Source organism: Esox lucius, chromosome 3 (genome assembly GCF_011004845.1).
Source record: "Esox lucius isolate fEsoLuc1 chromosome 3, fEsoLuc1.pri, whole genome shotgun sequence".
Taxonomy (NCBI): Eukaryota; Metazoa; Chordata; class Actinopteri; order Esociformes; family Esocidae; genus Esox; species Esox lucius.
In genome coordinates, this window is record NC_047571.1 from 36,083,039 (window position 1) to 36,103,426 (window position 20,388).

The window sequence follows — 20,388 nt, forward strand, 5'->3', positions numbered from 1 at the left end:
TGTTTGGACGGTATTACAATTCTTTTCATTGTTTTTTTTTGGGCCCCCTTGTCTTAAACGTTCGATTCTGTCCTTGGCCTTGGGAATCCTGTTGGTGTCCTTGCGTAAGGACCAGATCTTTACATAAAGATGCCATCTTTCCATAATGGACAATCAATCAAATTTATTTATAAAGTCCTTTTTACAACCGCAGTGCTTTTACAGAAAACTTTTACACAATACCATAATAAGTGAAGAAAGGTCTGAGGATTTATATAACAGAAACATCTATCAACATTGATCTTTCTCCAACTTATATTTCTTCAACTTCAAGTAATGATAAGCTGTATTGTATTTATAATTTTAAAAGATCCTTCTTTAACTTAATTTGTTGTTAAAAATGTGATGCAACATCCAATTTTTTTAGCACATTTTGGCTAGTCCATTTCAATATGCTTTTACATAAGGAATCAATACTATATCTTTAAGAAATAAAGAACGTTGTTTTTTTTTAAGTGAGTGTATAGCATTCTTTCCTAGAATCAGCTAAACCAAGTGAAGTGTAGGAAGAGGGATACGTGCACTTGTTTATTACCTCAAACTCGATGACGTTTTAACTGCAACATGGTGGCTGCACAACTTGATGACGTAGTCAAGTCAAACATGTGACGAGTCTGACATTTTTCTGTGTATCCGGAAGTAGCATATCGGTGGATGTTCTGTTCCCACAACTGATTAGCGTCATGCTGGCAACGCGATTTTAATAATATTAAATGTATTGATTTTGACACTTTGCTTAGTGTATATGGTAAACATGTGTTGTAGGAAATGTTCAGGAGAGTGGACAGAAGAATTATATGCAAAGAAATCAAGGGGCACTGTGTATTTGCAATTTTTGCTGCTGTTTTACTCCACCCATACCATTGGCTGCATTCCAAATAGCTGAATAGCCTTTAGATCCATTATTCCTTGTGTTAATGGAGGTGATTACTTAACAATTAAGCCAAAGGGTATGTTTGCATACTTTCTCTGTAAGAAATTTTGTTGATGTTCCAGTTTTTAGCTCCATCAGAACAGTACCAAATGTCTTTACTACTGAAAACACCAACATGTAATTACAGTGGGGCAAAAAAGTATTTAGTCAGCCACCAATTGTGCAAGTTCTCCCACTTAGAAAGATGAGAGAAGCCTGTCATTTTCATCATAGGTACACTTCAACTATGGGAGACAGAATGAGAAAATCCAGAAAATCACATTGTAGGATTTGAAATTAATTCATTTGGTAAATTCCTCTGTAAAATAAATATTTGGTCACCTACAAACAAGCAAGATTTCTGGCTGTCACAGATCTGTAACTTCTTCTTTAAGAGGCTCCTCTGTCCTCCACTCGTTACCTGTATTAATGGCACCTGTTTGAACTTGTTATCAGTATAAAAGACATCTGTCCACAACCTCAAACAGTCACCCTCCAAACTCCACTATGGCCAAGACCAAAGAGCTGTTAAAGGACACCAGAAACAAAACTGTAGACCTGCACCAGGCTGGGAAGACTGAATCTGCAATAGGTAAGCAGCTTGGTGTGAAGAAATCAACTGTGGGAGCAATTATAAGAAAATGGAAGACATACAAGACCACTGATAATCTCCCTCGATCAGGGGCTCCACACAAGACCTCACCCTGTGGGGTCAAAATGATCACAAAAATCCCAGAACCACACGGCGGGACCTAGTGAATGACCTGCAGAGAGCTGGGAACAAAGTAACAAAGGCTACCATCAGTAACACACTACGCCGGCATGGACTCAAATCCTGCAGTGCCAGACGTGTCCCCCTGAATGGATCGTGAGATTTTGAGTGAAAACTTCCTTCCATCAGCAAGGGCATTGAAGATGAAACGTGGCTGGGTCTTTCAGCATGACAATGATCCCAAACACACCGCCCAGGCAACGAAGGAGTGGTTTGTAAGAAGCATTTCAAGGTCCTGGAGTGGCCTAGCCAGTCACCAGATCTCAACCCCATAGAAAGTCTTTGGAGGGAGTTGAAAGTCTTTGTTGCCCAGCGACTATAAAATGAACTTGTGCTATAGTTATCCCAATCATCCTTTCAGTTGCCAGGTAGCATCTCGTTCACAAATCTCTCATTTGATAGGCCTGTAATATATAACCAGGTTAGTAGGACCATCCCCATTTGCAGACAGTCCTTGTTTGGACTCTGCTTGGATCAGCTTACATTTGTACTGAATGTACTGTTAAATCTTTTTAAGAGGCTTCGTTTCTTCATCAGGTTGGTCATTTCTTCTCAATTAGTTGGTTTTGCTGTTTGATTCATGTTGGTATGCATATGTTGTTAATTTTATTTGCCTGAGCAAAATTCTGATTGAATGATTTTAATAGCCAAATGTAGAGGCAGAAAATCAATACACACAGCTTCTCCTTATTGGCTTATTTAGATTATTTACAATAAAACTCTTAAAGTATTCATAGCAATATTCCCAGAGAGGTCTTTAAAGCACCATGGACATCTCTATGTTAACATGTTTATAGCATATGTCTGCCCTGAATGTTGGTCGCGTAGGGCCAAAACCCAGGTCTTCATTCACACATTAAAAACCCAGGTCTTCATTCTGAGTGCTAACTTCCTCTAAGAAACAAAACAAAACATATATATTATTAAAAAAAAATTAATTATTGGAATAAATCTCTATCTTTCTTTCCTTATAGTTTGTCCTGGTCATTGGTAATTCTCATCTCCATGCCTTAGTGGATAACATTGTCTCCATGCCAAATCAGGCTGATTTCACTGGTCGATCTATCATGGCTTTTGGCTTCATGTCCACTCCTGGAGCAAGAGTTTCACATCTGATGGCAGATGTTCGTGGGGAGGTGTTACCCAGAGGCCTCGTCCCAGTCAGAGTATGTCTGATCATTCCTGGTCACAACCATGAAGCCAGCCCATCCATCTCTCAGGCAATTACCAAGAACTGCTAACCCTGGAGTATGAAACCCAAGCATGGGATCTGGATGTGACTTACGGATGGGAGATGTCCAGGGCCTTCCAGGCCCTATGAGCAGTGGTCGAAAAGATTCATTAGAGCAATGATTTTGAGACGCCAATTATGGCTACCCTGATCAAGGACACTTTGTTTAAGGAAATACAGGTAATCGATACAACTAGACCCTGTTGTGCTAGGGTTCAAACTCCTATTTGCACATCTTCTCCAAGTCATTAAGGTATCGAGGCTGACATTTGGCAACTCAAACCTTCAGCTCCTTTCACAGATTTTCCATGGAATTAAGGTCTGGAGACTGGCTAGGCCACTCCAGGACCTTAATGTGCTTCTTCTTGAGCCACTCCTTTGTTGCCTTGGCCATGTGTTTTGGGTCATTGGCTTGCTGGAATACCCATCCAATACCCATTTTCAATGCCCTGGATGAGAGAAGGAGGTTCTCACCCAAGATTTGACGGTACATGGCCCCATCCATCGTCCCTTTGATGCGGTGAAGTTGTCCTGTCCCCTTAGCAGAAAAACACCCCCAAAACATAATGTTTCCACCTCCATGTTTGACGGTGGGGATGGTGTTCTTGGGGTCATAGGCAACATTCCTCCTACTCCAAACATGGCAAGTTGAGTTGATGCCAAAAAGCTTGATTTTGGTCTCATCTGACTACAACACTTTCACCTAGTTCTCCTCTGAATCATTCAGATGTTCATTGGCAAATTTCAGACGGTCTGTACATGTGCTTTCTTGAGCAGGGGGACCTTGTGGGCGCTGCAGGACTTCAGTCCTTCACGGCGTAGTATGTTACTAATTGTTTTCTTGGTGACTATTGTCCCAGCTGCCTTGAGATCATTGACAAGATCCTCTCATGTAGTTCTGGCCTGACTTCTCACCGTTCTCATGATCATTGCAAGTGAGGTGAGATCTTGCATGGAGCCCCAGACCGAGGGAGATTGACAGTTCTTTTGTGTTTCTTCCATTTGCGAATAATCACACCAACTGTTGTCACCTTCTCACCAAGCTGCTTGGTGATGGTCTTGTTGCCCATTCCAGCCTTGTGTAGGTCTACAATCTTGTCCCTGACATCCTTGGACAGCTCTTTGGTCTTGGCCATGGTGGAGAGTTTGGAATCTAATTAATTGATTGCTTCTGTGGACAGGTGTCTTTTGTACAAAATCAACAGAGGATCAATTATTTTTTCCCCTCACTGTACAATACAAGCCTTCATACGTCTCAATTAAAACATGTATCTTTCAATATAAGGACAAATACATATTTTAGTCTCAAATTAAGCTGAACTTATAAGTTGAACTTATTCTAGCATGTTATAGTTGGAAATTGGTTATGATTTGACTTTGTTGTAAAAATTATTTCGCTAATCTAAAAGGTATAAAACTGTAAATGGTCTTTTTGACTCACCTACATCTCTAAAGGTGGTACAACAGGCTAATGACCAGTTAATATATGTCGTTGACAACAACATTAGATCATTGGCTGAATTGTTAGGTAATCACCAAGTGGTGATAATCACCACCATTAACAAAAGGAATAATGGATCTAAAGGCTATTCAGCAATTTGGAATGTGGCCAATGGGATGGGCGGAGTAAAACAGTTGCAAATACACAGTGTCCCTTGATTTCTTTGCATATAATTACTCTATCCACTCTCCTGAACATTTCCTACAATACATTCACTGCGGCATATAAAATAGTTATAGCCCAATATATATTTCATATGCATTGAGTTGCATTGTGGCCAATGGGGTGGGCGGAGTAAAACCGCAGCAACAATTGCAAATACACAGTGCCCCTTGATTTCTTAGCATATAATCATTCTATAGAGTCTCCTGAACATTTCCTACAATACATTCACTGTGGCGTATAGAATAGTTTTTTTTATAGCCCAATATACATTCACTGTGTGCATTGAGTTGCATTGTGGCCAATAGGATCTAGGATGGGTGGAGTAAAATGCCAGCAACAATTGCAAATACACAGTGCCCCTTGATTTCTTTGCATATAATTCCATTTGTCCACTCTCCTGAACATTTCCTACAACACATGTTTACCATATACACTAAGCAAAGTGTCAAAATCGATACATTTAATATTATTAAAATCGCGTTTTACCGCGGACTTCTATTTTGAAGGCAAAATCCGAAAACCGGAAGTCTTATTGTTGCTACGGAATCTCTAATGTTGCCAGCATGACGCTAACCAGTTGTGGGAACAGAACATCCACCGATATGCTACTTCCGGATACACAGGAAAATGTCAGACTCGTCACATGTTTGACTTGACTACGTCATCGGGTTGTGCAGCCACCATGTTGCAGTTAAAACGTCATCGAGTTTGAGGTAATAAACAAGTGCACGTATCCCTCTTCCTACACTTCACTTGGTTTAGCTGATTTTTCAGTAGGAAAGAATGCTATACACTCACTTAAAAAAAACAACGTTCTTTATTTCTTAAAGATATAGTATTGATTCCTTATGTAAAAGCATATTGGAATGGACTAGCCAAAATTTGTTAAAAGAATTGGATGCTGCCTCACATTTTTAACAACAAATTAAGTTAAAGAAGGATCTTTTAAAATTATAAATACTATACAGCTTATCATTACTTGAAGTTGAAGAAAGATAAGTCTCTTGATTAAGAATCTCTTGATTCTTTTGCACATAAACACTCTATATAGTCTCCTAAACATTTCCTACAATACATTCACTGCGGCATATAGAATCTTTTTTTCTGTATGAGTCAATATGTATTTCATATCCATTAAGTTACATTGTGGAAAAAGAGGGTGTGGAAATATTGTGTTGCTAGATGTAGCACACCGTTCCCCATGATTAGACAGGTTTGTCTTACTCTACACATTGTCCTGGACATTTCCTACACTGCTTTCTCTGTGGAATATTCAATAGTTTATTAGCTATGAGGCAATATGTATTCCATATTCTGTCATTGGCATTGTCTGAATTTTACCCTTGGAACGTGTTTTAACACACTTTTATCGAAATATGATCATATTTGAATTGTTGTCAATGTTTTGAGAGGTTAATGTTCTCAAACAACTAATAAACTCAATTTATCTCAGTTTTAAGTAATTCGTTGGTCTCTTTTATTTTGAAAAATTCCAGATTTTCGTGACTCGGAAGTGTTTCGTTAATGTTGCTCACAAGACGTTGATCCACAACTGCGAAGTTGGAGTCACATAGCTTTTTAAACCGCTTTGTGAAATGGCGGAGAATAGTGTAACGGTGACTGTTGCTTATGGTAATGTTAACGTCTTCCTTTGAATGTTTAAGTTAATAATAGTATTTGTGCTCGTGAAACAAACACAGAGCAGACGTATAATGTGATGGTAGTGCTTTCCGGATAGTCAGGGTCTACCAGCAGGAGAGAGAGCTTGCAAATTAACTAGCCAGCTACACAGCCAAGTAATTATTTTATTTAGACACAATTATATCGTTAGCAAACCGTTTTCTGCGTCTGTTCCACATCATGCAGGTTCTACAAAACACAGCATCACGGTAACGCGGCAGGATGGAAATGAACCGGCGCTGAAAGACCTGTCAGAGGCTCTCGTTCAGGCCACCGGTGTCCCTGCACCCGCGCAGAAATTAATCTTTAAAGGTAGAGTAACAACCCTGAGTTAAGAATATACCTGTATAAACTTGTCAGTTTTTCACATTCTAGGCTTTCAGTTCAGTGAGTATTTGTTCAATACATCCATTCTACACTGCTAAAGAATGTCCACAAATGCATTACTCTACCCTGGAGTGTATTTGAACATATTTTAGTAAGATTAGATGTTGTTAAATGGTGTGTTCACTTCAAATCTTAAGTTAAAATTGAGATACAATATTTTATTAAGTATGACATACAATTCACTTGTGTACAGGAATTATGACAATCATAGCACGTCAACAAAAAGAAAATGGTAGTATTGAATTTGTACACTGTATCTGTAGAAAGTTTAGCACTCAAAATCCATATTGGCAATGAAAAGTGATATTGGTGCATCCCTGTCAATTACAGAGCATCCCCAGGGTTTGGTCAAAACTATGGGATCGGCATGGAGAAACATGACTTTGAAATCCATTGACATAGAGGCACTGGGCCAATCTTCCATGAAAAAACATGTTATGTGGCTGTACTGTTTGATTACCAAACTGAATTCTTCATTGGAACACCCATGTTCATGCCAGTCACCTTCACCCATCATGCATGTCTTTCAGGGAAGTCTCTGAAGGAGATGGAGGAAAGTCTGTCCAGCTTTGGGATCAAACAGGGATGTAAACTCATGATGATTGGAAAACGGGTAAGACCTTTGTCTTATTATTTTTGTTTTAATTATCATTTTTAAATAGATCAAGGCAGTGCCATTTATAGAGCACATAGAGTGGATATAAAAAGTCTACACACCCCTGTTAAAATGCCAGGTTCTTGTGATGTAAAATAATGAGACCAATCATGTCAGGACTTTTTCCACCTTTAATGTGACCTATAACATGAACAATTCAATTGAAAAACAAACTGAAATCTTTGAGGGGAAAAATGACTAACAATAACCTGGTTGCATAAGTGTGCACACCCTTAAACTAATAATTTTATTACAGCACTCCGTCTGTTTGGGTAGGAGTCTATTAGCATGGCACATCTTGACGTGGCAATATTTGCCCACTCTTCTTTGCAAAAGCATTCCAAATCTGTCAGATTGCGAGGACATCTCCTGTGCACAGCCCTCTTCAGATCACCCCACAGATGTTCAATTGCATTCAGGTCTGGGCTCTGGCTGGGCCATGCTTTTGTGGATTTGGATGTGTCCTTTGTGTCATTGTCGTGCAGAAAGGTGAGCTTCCTCTTCATCTTCAGCTTTCTAACGGACGCCTGAAGGTTTTGTGCCAAAATTGCCTGGTATTTGGAACTGTTGATATTTCCCTCCACCCTGACTAAGGCCCCGGTTCCAGCTGAAGAAAAACAGCCCCAAAGCATGATGCTGCCACCACCATGCTTCACTGTGTGTTCTTTGGGTGATATGCAGTGTTGTTTTTGCGCCAAACATACCATTTTGGAATTATGGCCAAAAAGTTCAACCTTGGTTTCATCAGACCATAACACATTTTCCCACGTGCTTTTGGTTGACTTGATGTTTTGCAAACTTCAGCCGGTCTTGGATGTTTTTCTTTGTAAGAAAAGGCTTCCATCGTGCTACTCTACCCCATAGCCCATTCATATGAAGTATACGGGAGATTGTTGTCACATGTAGCACACAGCCAGTACGTCCTAGAAATTCCTGCAGTTCCTTTAATGTTGGTGTAGGCTTCTTGGAACTCTCCCTGACCAGTTTATCTCCTCGTCTTTTCATCAATTTTGGAGGGCTGTCCAGTTCAGTCAATCAATCAATCAAATGCATTTATAGAGCCCTTTTTACATCAGCAGATGTCACAAAATGCTTTTACAAAACACCTGGCCTTAAACCCCAAGGAGCAAACAACAGTGTTGAATTTCAGTGGCTAGGAAAAACTCCCTAAGAATGCCAACATTTAGGAAGAAACCTAGAGAGGACCCAGGCTCAGAGGGGTGACCAGTCCTCTTCTGGCTGTACCAGGTGAACATATTAAGATTACAATTGTAATAATTAATAAATGTATGTGGGCTGAGTCTAGAGTCTATTTAAACTTAGTCTAGGTCGGAAGCATGACCTGATGGACAAGGAAAGGGACAATACAGGGGAGGGGGAGGTGTTATTACCAGTTCTTGGTAATCTCTCTGTTGTGCCATATTTTCTCCACTTGATGGTGACTGTCTTCACTGTGTTCCATGGTATATCTAATGCTTTGGAAATTCTTTTGTACCCTTCTCCTGACTGATATCTTTCAACAATGAGATCCATCTGATGCTTTGGAAGCTCTCTGTGGACCATAGCTTTTGCTCTGAGAAAGAAAATGTCAAGAAAATCCTACTAGAACAGCTGAACTTAATTTTTGATTGATCAGGGTCACTTTTAATGATGGCAGGTGTGTAATGAGTGAATGTGATTGGTTAATTCTGAACACAGCCACATCCCCAGTATTAAGAGTGTGTGCACACTTATGCAACCAGGTTATTGTAAGGTTTTTATTTTTCATTTTCCACCCCTTGAATATTTCAGTTTGTTTTTCAATTGAATTGTTCACATTATAGGTCTGTGAGATGCATTTCAAAGTACTTGAATCAGAGGTATGTGTGTCTGTATATATCTTTATACAGTATGTTTACATTAGATTAGATTCAACTTAATTGTCCTTGAACAAGTTCAAGTACAGTACAACAAACCAGAAGTGCAAATAGAGGAGGGCAGAAATCTTAAGTAAATTGTAAGTATTGTAAAGTATTAAGTATGTGTAAGTGGAATGTATAGATATGCAATTGCATTACATATGGCAATTCTAAATGTGCAATGGAAGCAAATAGAGGAGGGCAGAACATTTACAAGAATTAAGTATAATGTATGTACAAGAATTAAGTATAATGTATGTACAAGTGCGTTAATAGTTGTGTGTGTACAGATGGCAGTTCTTAATGGCATTCTGGATGTGCAATCAAGGGAAATTGAAGGAGTAAGGTGGCAAGTGCAACTGAAATGCAGTACTGAAGTACAGTGGCAGTTCTAATTGTGCAATTAAGGCAATTTTAAGGTGCAAATTCGCATTTGCAAATGCAAGAAAGGAATAGCAGCAATGGCAGGTACCTGTAGACAACTGAAAACTTCCTTATCAGACTTTGCAAGGCAGTGTCAGAGTCCAGTAATACAAAGGGAGTTGTGGTGGGCAGATGGGTGTGGTTAGTGATGGGTCACAGAATTCAGCAGGGTTACAGCAAATTAAAATAAACTCTTCCTGAGCCTACTGGTGCAGGAACGAAGAGACCTGTACCGCCTGCCTGATGGAGGACAAACAGTTTGTGGTATGTTTGTGAAGGGTCCCTGGTGATGCCTCGCGCCCTGTGCAGACACCGCTTGCGCTGGAGGTCTATGATGGCTGGGAGCTGGGTACCAGTGATGTGCGCTGGAGGTCTATGATGGCTGGGAGCTGGGTACCAGTGATGTGCGCTGGAGGTCTATGATGGCTGGGAGCTGGGTACCAGTGATGTGCTGGAGGTCTATGATGGCTGGGAGCTGGGTACCAGTGATGTGCTGGAGGTCTATGATGGCTGGGAGCTGGGTACCAATGATGTGCGCTGGAGGTCTATGATGGCTGGGAGCTGGGTACCAATGATGTGCGCTGGAGGTCTATGATGGCTGGGAGCTGGGTACCAGTGATGTGCGCTGGAGGTCTATGATGGCTGGGAGCTGGGTACCAGTGATGTGCTGGAGGTCTATGATGGCTGGGAGCTGGATACCAGTGATGTGCTGGAAGTCTATGATGGCTGGGAGCTGGGTACCAGTGATGTGCTGGAAGTCTATGATGGCTGGGAGCTGGGTACCAGTGATGTGTGCTGGAGGTCTATGATGGCTGGGAGCTGGGTACCAGTGATGTGCTGGAAGTCTATGATGGCTGGGTACCAGTAATGTGCTGGAGGTCTATGATGGCTGGGAGCTGGGTACCAGTGATGTGCTGGAGGTCTATGATGGCCGGGAGCTGGGTACCAGTGATGTGTTTGATGGTTTCCATCACCCGTTGCAGGGCCTTCCAGTCAGCTACGGAGCAACCACCAAACCATGCTGTGGCGCTGTTAGTCAGAATGCTCTCGATTGTGTAGCGGTAAAAGTTCACAAGGATCTTGGAGGACAGGCGGCCTTCTTGAGCCTCCTCAAGAAGTTCAGGCGTTGCCACACCTTTTTGACCAGGGCTGAGGTGTTAAGGGACCAAGAGAGGTCCTCGGAAATGTGGACACCCAGGATTTTGAAGCTGGACATGCGCTCCACCTCAGTGCCATCGATGAGAACTGGGGTGTGACTGCAGCCTTCAGATTTCCTGTGATCCATAATGAGCTATGTGTTTCTTTCTTTGTTTTTGTGTATTTACAGAACAGTCCTGAGGAAGAGTCAGAGCTGAAAAAGTTAAAGGACATTGAGAAGTCAGTTGAACAGACGGCCAAAAAGCTGGAGAAGGTGGATGGAGAGCTGACTGGTCTGAAGAACGTACGTCTTCACAGGTCTTTCACAGGATACCTTCCTGTAGAGGTCTTCACAGGTCCTGGTAGGACCCCATCCAGGAGGAAATTCAGTAGTTGACCGTCAGATTCTGGATGGGTGTGAAAATATGTAAAATACCTGAAATAAATAGATCAATGTATCCTTGTCAAGTCAGTGAGTGAGGCCAGATCAATTGTGTCCGTGAGTGAGGGCAGATCAATTGTGTCCTTGTCAAGTCAGTGAGTGAGGCCAGATCAATTGTGTCCGTGAGTGAGGGCAGATCAATTGTGTCCTTGTCAAGTCAGTGAGTGAGGCCAGATGTTGGCAGTGTAACACAGGTAATCTGTGAACCAAATCTCATTACAATGATGGCCTACCTGCTTTGATGGCCTACCCTTATCGTTTATCCAGATATCTAACCTACCGGTCATCCTTATTATCTACAGGTGCATCTCAAACAATTAGAATAAGTACATTTTTTTCCCGTTATTCAAATCAAAAAGTGACACCATACAGCTCTGGAAAAAATGAGACCACTCCTAATTTTTCTTAAATCAGCATCTTTACATATATGGCAGCCATTCCATTCCAGTGTCTGTTAAATTCCAACACAGGCACACCTCATTTTACTTAAAATTAAGTGTTCATAAGAACAAGGTCATAAGTCGGTACTTAAGAACAAGGTCAAGCAACAGACACAACAAAGCTACAGACTGGCAGAGAGCGAAAACGACTGTCCACTGACCGAGATGACCACCAACTCATTCGAATGTCACTCAACAACCGTAGGATGACATCAAGTGACCTACAAAAAGAATGGCAAACAGCAGCTGGGGTGAAGTGCACGGCGAGGATGGTTCGAAACAGGCTCCTAGGGACAGGGATGAAGTCGTGCAAAGCTAGAAAAAAGCCCTTCATCACTGAGAAGCAAAGAAAAGCCAGGTTTGCAAAAGACCATAAAGATTGGACCGTACAGGAATCAAGTAAGGTCATCAAATTTTCCGCTTTGCCCAACAGCTGGTCATCTAATGGTTAGACGGAGACCTGGAGAGGCCTTCAAGCCAGTGTCTCGCACCCACTGTGAAATTTGTAGGAGGTCCGGTGATGGTCTGGGGATTCTTCAGCAAGGCTGGAATCGAGCAGATTTGTCTTTGTAAAGGATGCATGAATCAAGCCAAGTACAAGGTTATCCTGGAAGAACACCTGCTTCCTTCTGCTCTGACAATGTTCCCCAACTCTGAGAATTAGATTTTCTAGCAGGACAATGCTCCATGCCACACAGCCAGGTCAATCAAGGTGTGGATGGAGGACCACCAGATCAAGACCCTGTCATGACCAGCCCAATCTCCAGACCTGAAACCCATAGAAAACCTATGGAATTTGATCAAAAGGAAGATGGATGTCACAAACCATCAAACAAAGCCGAGCTACATGAATTATTGTGCCAGGAGTTGCATAAAGTCACCCAACAGCAATGTGACAGCCTGATGGAGAGCATACCAAGACGCATGGTTATTCCACCAAATATTGATTGCTAAACTCTTCCTAAGTTAAAACATTAGTATTTTGTTGTTGAAAAATGTGTATGAATTTTTCTTTGCATTATTTGAGGTCTGAAAACAATGCATCTTTTTTTGGTTACTTTGACTAGTTTTCTACAAATAAATGACAATATTTTCTATTTGGAATTTGGGAGTAATGTTGTCAGTAATTTTTGTTATATTGCATAAAATTTAATTTTACTCAAACACAATAATTTTGAAGTGGTCTCTTTTTCCATAGCTTTATGTTCTAGATTCAATACACAAAGTGAAAAATGTCATGCCTTTTTTGTTTCAATCTTGATAATTTTGGCTTACAGCTCATGGAAATAAAAAATCCAGTATCTCTAAATATTAGAATAAAAAATGTGCAATACAGAAATGTTACCCAGAAAAGAGGTCTAATCCGCTAATTAACTCAAAACACCTGGAAAGGTTTCCTAAGTATGTTAATTTATGCACTCAATACTTGGTTGGGGCTCTGTTTTGCACCAGTTACAGCATCAATGCGGCGTGGCATGGAGGCAATCAGCCTGTGGCACTACTGAGGTGTTGGAAGCCCAGGTTGTTTTGATTGCAGCCTTCAGCTCGTCTGTGTTGGTCTGGTGTAAGCTACCAGTCATCCTTATTGATTATCTAGAGATGATCTAACCTACCAGTCATCTTTATTGATTATCTAGAGATTTATTCTACCAGCCATTCCTATTGATTATCTAGATATTTATTCTACCAGTCATTCCTATTCATTATCTAGAGATGTATTCTACCAATCATTCCTATTGATTATCTACAGATTTATTCTACCGGTCATTCCTATTGATTATCTAGAGATCTATTCTACCTGTCATTGTTAATATCTTGAGGTTATTATTTAATAACATGGGTTTTTGTGTTTTGTAGGGGTTCCTAGCTAAGGACCTACAGGCTGAGGCTCTGGGGAAACTGGACCACAGAGTGAAGGTGGCATCAGAACAATTCATGAAGATTCTTGAGCAGGTGGACTCTATGGTAAAAAAAAAAGTTAGCACTGAGCTACATTCAACAAGGAGAATATTTAAATATTTAAACTCAACAACGGCTGGCCATGATAAAGTTGACTCATGGCCAGCTGTTGTTGCTGCTAAAACTCCACAGTAATTTGCTATTTGATGTTATACTCAAATATTTTGATGAATTAATTCAAATCATTAAAAGATGCAGTCTGGGCCTTCTAAAAACCTAGGTTTTTATTTAACCTCCCATTATGACCTGGATGTGTAATATGTTTACATAATCTATAATCAAAGTAGAATCTCCTTTGTGGTTGATTCTCATGAAACCGTCATTGTACCATGGCAGTGATGAGTTTAACGATAATTTTGTAATAACATGGCATTACTATTCTTGCTAATTATTATTTTTTATTCGTTTTACAAATTTCAGCACATTGTTTGGCTATTTTCATGCATTTTCAACAACATTCTCATTAACGCAATATGCCTGAATACAAAATGTTGTTAATCTGTTATTTTTTTAAGTACTTAAATAATGCATGGGTGTTTCTAATGTCCAACACCTTATCAAAAGGAATGTATTTGAAATTAGAAAATCTAAATACGTTAAAGAAAATATATTGTGTGTTCAAATTTCTCATATCCGGAATTTTGTTCACATTTTCATTAAAAACATGTTTTTAAAAAAATAACTTCTCCCATGATGCATTAATACATCGGTAAGTTCCAACATTGCTGCAAGGTAATATAATTTCTTCACCCTTTTGTAAAAAAATATAATCAATGAGTATTTCTCTATATACACCCTGTTCCCGACACTATGGACGACTCCGCATTAATAACAATAATAGTAATAATAATAATAGTAATAATTATATGAATAACAATAATAGTAGTAATAATAATAATACTATTAATAACAAAAGTTATAATAATACTAGTAATAATATGAATAATAATATGAATAATAATAATAGTACTACTACTACTACTAATAATAATATGAATAACACCATTTATAATAATACTATAAATAACAGTAGTTATAATAATACTATTAATAATAACAGTACGGAATGCCTCTGTTGGCATTCAGTCACTTGTTAATAGCACATATTATTGTAACAACACATTGTCTTAATCACTAAGTGGGTTTGAATGAAGCATGTGTTATTTCAGTTTACTGTTAACGATGCTTTTTGGAAACCTGTCCTTACAGCTAATAATGTTGCAGTTGATTTTAATTGTATATATTATTTCGTTTTTTTATATTACTGACAAACACTAAGAGTTCAATTGAGGAGATTACTCTGAAACATTTTAGGATAAGTTATATAACAAACTATTTCGGTAAAATTTGTGTTCAATAAAGAAATTTACACTCACCTAAAGGATTATTAGGAACACCTGTTCAATTTCTCATTAATGCAATTATCTAATTAACCAATCACATGGCAGTTGCTTCAATGCATTTAGGGGTGTGGTCCTGGTCAAGACAATCTCCTGAACTCCAAACTGAATGTCAGAATGGGAAAGAAAGGTGATTTAAGCAATTTTGAGCGTGGCATGGTTGTTGGTGCCAGACGGGCCGGTCTGAGTATTTCACAATCTGCTCAGTTACTGGGATTTTCACGGCCTACCTGAGCATTGTTTCTGACCATGTCCATCCCTTTATGACCACCAAGTACCCATTTCAAATTGGTTTTTTGAACATGACAATGAGTTCACTGTACTGAAATGGCCACCACAGTCACCAGATCTCAGCCCAATAGATCTTGGGATGTGGTGGAACGGGAGATTCGTGCCCTGGATGTGCATCCCACAAATCTCCATCAACTGCAAGATGCTATCCTATCAATATGGGCCAACATTTCTAAAGAATGCTTTCAGCACCTTGTTGAATCAATGCCACGTAGAATCAAGGCAGTTCTGAAGGCGAAAGGGGGTCAAACACAGTATTAGGATGGTGTTCCTAATAATCCTTTAGGTGAGTGTATTTGTCCATTACTGTATCTTTCCACTTAAAAGAATAATAAGAAAATTTAATAGTTTTCTCCTTTCTTCCTATTTATTGTTGTTGTGGTAATTCATTTTAAATCAGTTCTTGTGAAAAATGCTATAAAAGAATAAAAAATTAATAATTTTTTTTTTATTTACATTCATAAGAAGGCTCAACCTAATGATCGTTTTCTTAAGTTGATTTCCTAAAAAAAGCAACAATCAAATGATAATTTCTAAAGAATCCCCCTCACACCTCTGTTAGCCATGATTGGTTTTCATCATACGGGTACATACATTATAGTACAGCATTTTTGGTGACCAGTTTTGGCTCAACAGGGCCACCTTTACAACCAGTGGTCAAAAATCCTCTGGTGCATCTTTAATGTTCGTTCTTTCTGGTACCACAGGTCTAACTGTTACTGACCTCACTTCTGGTCAGTATTCTGGTACCACAGGTCTAACTGGTGAATCCTTGGCAGAGGGTCCACTCTCCTTCCATCCTTTATTCTGTATGATTACAAAATCAAACAGCTGTCTTATGTTAACAGACGTTACCAGAGAACTTTAGTGACTGTCGGATGAAGAAGAAGGGCCTAGTAAAAACAGTTCAGGTGAGCCCGTGTTCCATGTGTTCATCACTAGCTGCTTATTCCGTGTGTGTTCATCACTAGCTGCTTATTCCGTTTGTGTTCATCACTAGCTGCTTATTCCATGTGTGTTCATCACTAGCTGCTTATTCCATGTGTGTTCATCACTAGCTGCTTATTCCATGTGTGTTCATCACTAGCTGCTTATTCCATGTGTTCATCACTAGCTGCTTATTCCATGTGTTCATCACTAGCTGCTTATTCCGTGTGTTCATCACTAACTGCTTATTCCATGCGTGTTCATCACTAGCTGCTTATTCCGTGCGTGTTCATCACTAGCTGCTGCTTCCGTGCGTGTTCATCACTAGCTGCTGCTTCCGTGCGTGTTCATCACTAACTGCTTATTCCATGCGTGTTCATCACTAACTGCTTATTCCGTGTGTGTTCATCACTAGCTGCTTCTTCCGTGTGTTCATCACTAGCTGCTTATTCCGTGTGTGTTCATCACTAGCTGCTTATTCCGTTTGTGTTCATCACTAACTGCTTATTCCGTGTGTGTTCATCACTAGCTGCTTATTCCGTGTGTGTTCATCACTAGCTGCTTATTCCGTGTGTGTTCATCACTAGCTGCTTATTCCGTGTGTGTTCATCACTAGCTGCTTATTCCGTGTGTGTTCATCACTAGCTGCTTGTTCCACATATGAACTATCTGTAGAACCATGGAGAATGTGATCCTGATACCTGGGCTCTCTTCCTCCAGGGGTTCCTTGCTCAGTGTGACAAGATAGAAGCAGGGATATCAGACCACCTGGCTAAGATCCAGTCCAAGAACATGGCCCTGGCTGATTCTTAAAGATCTACTGGATCACCATCTGGAATCTCTGACTATGTCCATCCCTCTGCCGTGCACCAGTGGATCTCTCGCCCTCCACCAACCACTGGTCTCTCTTTCTGCTGTGACCTCAGGTCTCTCCCTCCACCAACCACTGGTCTGTCTTTCTGCTGTGACCTCAGGTCTCTCCCTCCACTAACCACTGGTCTCTCTTTCTGCTGTGACCTCAGGTCTCTCTCTCCACCAACCACTGGTCTCTCTTTCTGCTGTGATCTCAGGTCTCTCTCTTCACCAATCTCTGGTTTCTTTCTCTCTGCTGTGACCTCAGGTTTCTCCACCAACCTCTGGTCTCTCTTTCTCTCTAGTGTGACCTCAGGTCTCTCTCTCCACCAACCTCTGGTCTCTCTTTCTCTTTGCTGTGACCTCAGGTCTCTCTCTCCACCAACCTCTAGTCTTTCTTTCTCTCTGCTGTGACTTCAGGTCTCTCCACCAACATCTGGTGTCTCTTTCTCTTTGCTGTGACCTCAGGTCTCTCCACCAGCATCTGGTCTCTCTCACTGCTGTGACCTCTGGTCTCTCTTTCTCTCTGGTGACATCTGGTCTCTCTCTGCTGTGACCTTTAGTGCCTGTTTCTCTCTGCTCTGACCTCTGGTGTCTTTTCTTCTTTAACCTCTGTTCCATCTCTTTCTGCTGTGACCTCTGGTCTCACCATGGTTTGTGACACTTCTTGCTTTCATCCTCTACTTCTAACCAGGGGTGGATTCAGGTTAGAAATAGAGTACAATTAATGACCAGGTGGAAACAAAAACCTGAAGTTTTTGGGCTGTTCAGGTGGCCTTTCCCTGCTTTACTTGTTGCTCTGATTCTGGCGTTCTCTGGTAGCTCTATGGCATTCTGAGCCACACAAGGGCCCTGAGCAGGAAATACTGTACACAGTTGAAGTAGATTTGTTGTCATGGCAACATAGCTCCCTTATTGTGACGTATGAGCTGATTGGACAGAGTGACGTCTGGTGAGGAGAGAAGGGACAAGAGGACAATGGCAGCTGCTGGAGAATGTCCCCTGCGCTTCATTCTCAGGGACATCTGACATGGTGCTCGCTGTCTGTAACATCTTTGAACAAAGTAAGAAAACAACATTAGATCCTCTGTAGTCGCGTGCGTGTGCGTGTGTGCACGTGTGAGCGTGCTTGTGTGTGCGTGTTCTCTGTCAACATGTGAGGACTTGAGAAGTTGGATGATTGTCCTTTTCTCCTGATAAGTGGATTTTTGGATCCGCTGTAGTACTGTCAGGTCATTAACGGTCCGGAAGGGCCTGTTGGTACCAGTTGGAGTCTATCATACTATCAGAGATGTCCACAGTTGTCACCAGCATGTAATATGTCATATTACTCTTTACACTGACTGTATTCAGATAGATGACCGCTCCTCCTGACCGGCTGAAAGACACGGGTACCTCTCGTTTCATGAATTCTGTTGTGTTGTATCAAATAAAACTTGAGGTATGATTGTTGTCACGTTGTGTCAAATAAAAACTGACATGGTTTTTGTTGCGCTACAAAGTTTGATTGAAATGTATTTCTGAGTTAGTTTTTTGTTTCCAGTGGGTCTATCAGTTTCCACCCTGACAGCTCATCATCATTATGTCCAGTAACACACATCTCCACCCTGACAGCTCATCACCATTATGTCCAGTAACACACATCTCCACCCTGACAGCTCATCATCATTATGTCCAGTAACACACATCTCCACCCTGACAGCTCATCACCAGTATGTCCAGTAACACACATCTCCACCCTGACAGCTCATCATCATTATGTCCAGTAACACACATCTCCACCCTGACAGCTCATCATCATTATGTCCAGTAACACACATCTCCACCCTGACAGCTCATCATCATTATGTCCAGTAACACACATCTCCACCCTGACAGCTCATCATCATTATGTCCAGTAACACACATCTCCACCCTGACAGCTCATCACCATTATGTCCAGTAACACACATCTCCACCCTGACAGCTCATCATCATTATGTCCAGTAACACACATCTCCACCCTGACAGCTCATCACCAGTATGTCCAGTAACACACATCTCCACCCTGACAGCTCATCATCATTATGTCCAGTAACACACATCTCCACCCTGACAGCTCATCATCATTATGTCCAGTAACACACATCTCCACCCTGACAGCTCATCATCATTATGTCCAGTAACACACATCTCCACCCTGACAGCTCATCACCATTATGTCCAGTAACACACATCTCCACCCTGACAGCTCATCATCATTATGTCCAGTAACACACATCTCCACCCTGACAGCTCATCACCATTATGTCCAGTAACACACATCTCCACCCTGACAGCTCATCATCATTATGTCCAGTAACACACATCTCCACCCTGACAGCTCATCATCATTATGTCCAGTAACACACATCTCCACCCTGACAGCTCATCACCAGTATGTCCAGTAACACACATCTCCACCCTGACAGCTCATCATCATTATGTCCAGTAACACACATCTCCACCCTGACAGCTCATCATCATTATGTCCAGTAACACACATCTCCACCCTGACAGCTCATCATCATTATGTCCAGTAACACACATCTCCACCCTGACAGCTCATCACCAGTATGTCCAGTAACACACATCTCCACCCTGACAGCTCATCATCATTATGTCCAGTAACACACATCTCCACCCTGACAGCTCATCATCATTATGTCCAGTAACACACATCTCCACCCTGACAGCTCATCATCATTATGTCCAGTAACACACATCTCCACCCTGACAGCTCATCATCATTATGTCCAGTAACACACATCTCCACCCTGACAGCTCATCATCATTATGTCCAGTAACACACATCTCCACCCTGACAGCTCATCATCATTATGTCCAGTAACACACATCTCCACAATTTATACAGCTCCGGAAAAAATTAAGAGACCACTGCATCTTTTTCTTTGCTTTACAAAAAAGTTGAAAAGGAAAGTTTTGAGTGAGGAACAGAATATTTCAATTTGCAGTGGTCTCTTAATTTTTACCCTTTTTTTCTCACTTCAAAACCTTCCTTTTCAACTTATTTGGAAAGGAAAGAAAAAGATGCAGTGGTCTCTTAATTTTTTGTTGAGCTGTATATTTTTTAATCTCCAAGATATTCTGTGAGAAGGACATGTTATGTATTTAAGTGTATATGTGAGTGCATAGAGATCAAACAATATATACACCACACCCTCTGGTTCAAAATGCTCTAAACTTTGCCTGATTGTAGATGGCCACGGTACCCATACTCCTCATGGTGGCGCTGTA

The 20,388-nt window shown here is 40.8% G+C and overlaps 1 protein-coding gene across 1 annotated transcript; it reads left to right on the forward strand.

Moving 5' to 3' along the window:
* Positions 1–6,143: 6,143 nt before the first annotated feature.
* bag1 (BCL2 associated athanogene 1) lies at positions 6,144–18,613 on the forward strand. The gene is made up of 7 exons (XM_010866729.4): positions 6,144–6,253; positions 6,488–6,613; positions 7,219–7,301; positions 10,992–11,105; positions 13,541–13,648; positions 16,182–16,244; positions 16,981–18,613. The coding sequence occupies exons 1-7, from the start codon at positions 6,217–6,219 to the stop codon at positions 17,071–17,073; spliced, it is 624 nt and encodes a 207-aa protein (XP_010865031.1). The 5' UTR covers positions 6,144–6,216; the 3' UTR covers positions 17,074–18,613.
* The last annotated feature ends 1,775 nt before the right edge of the window (positions 18,614–20,388 follow it).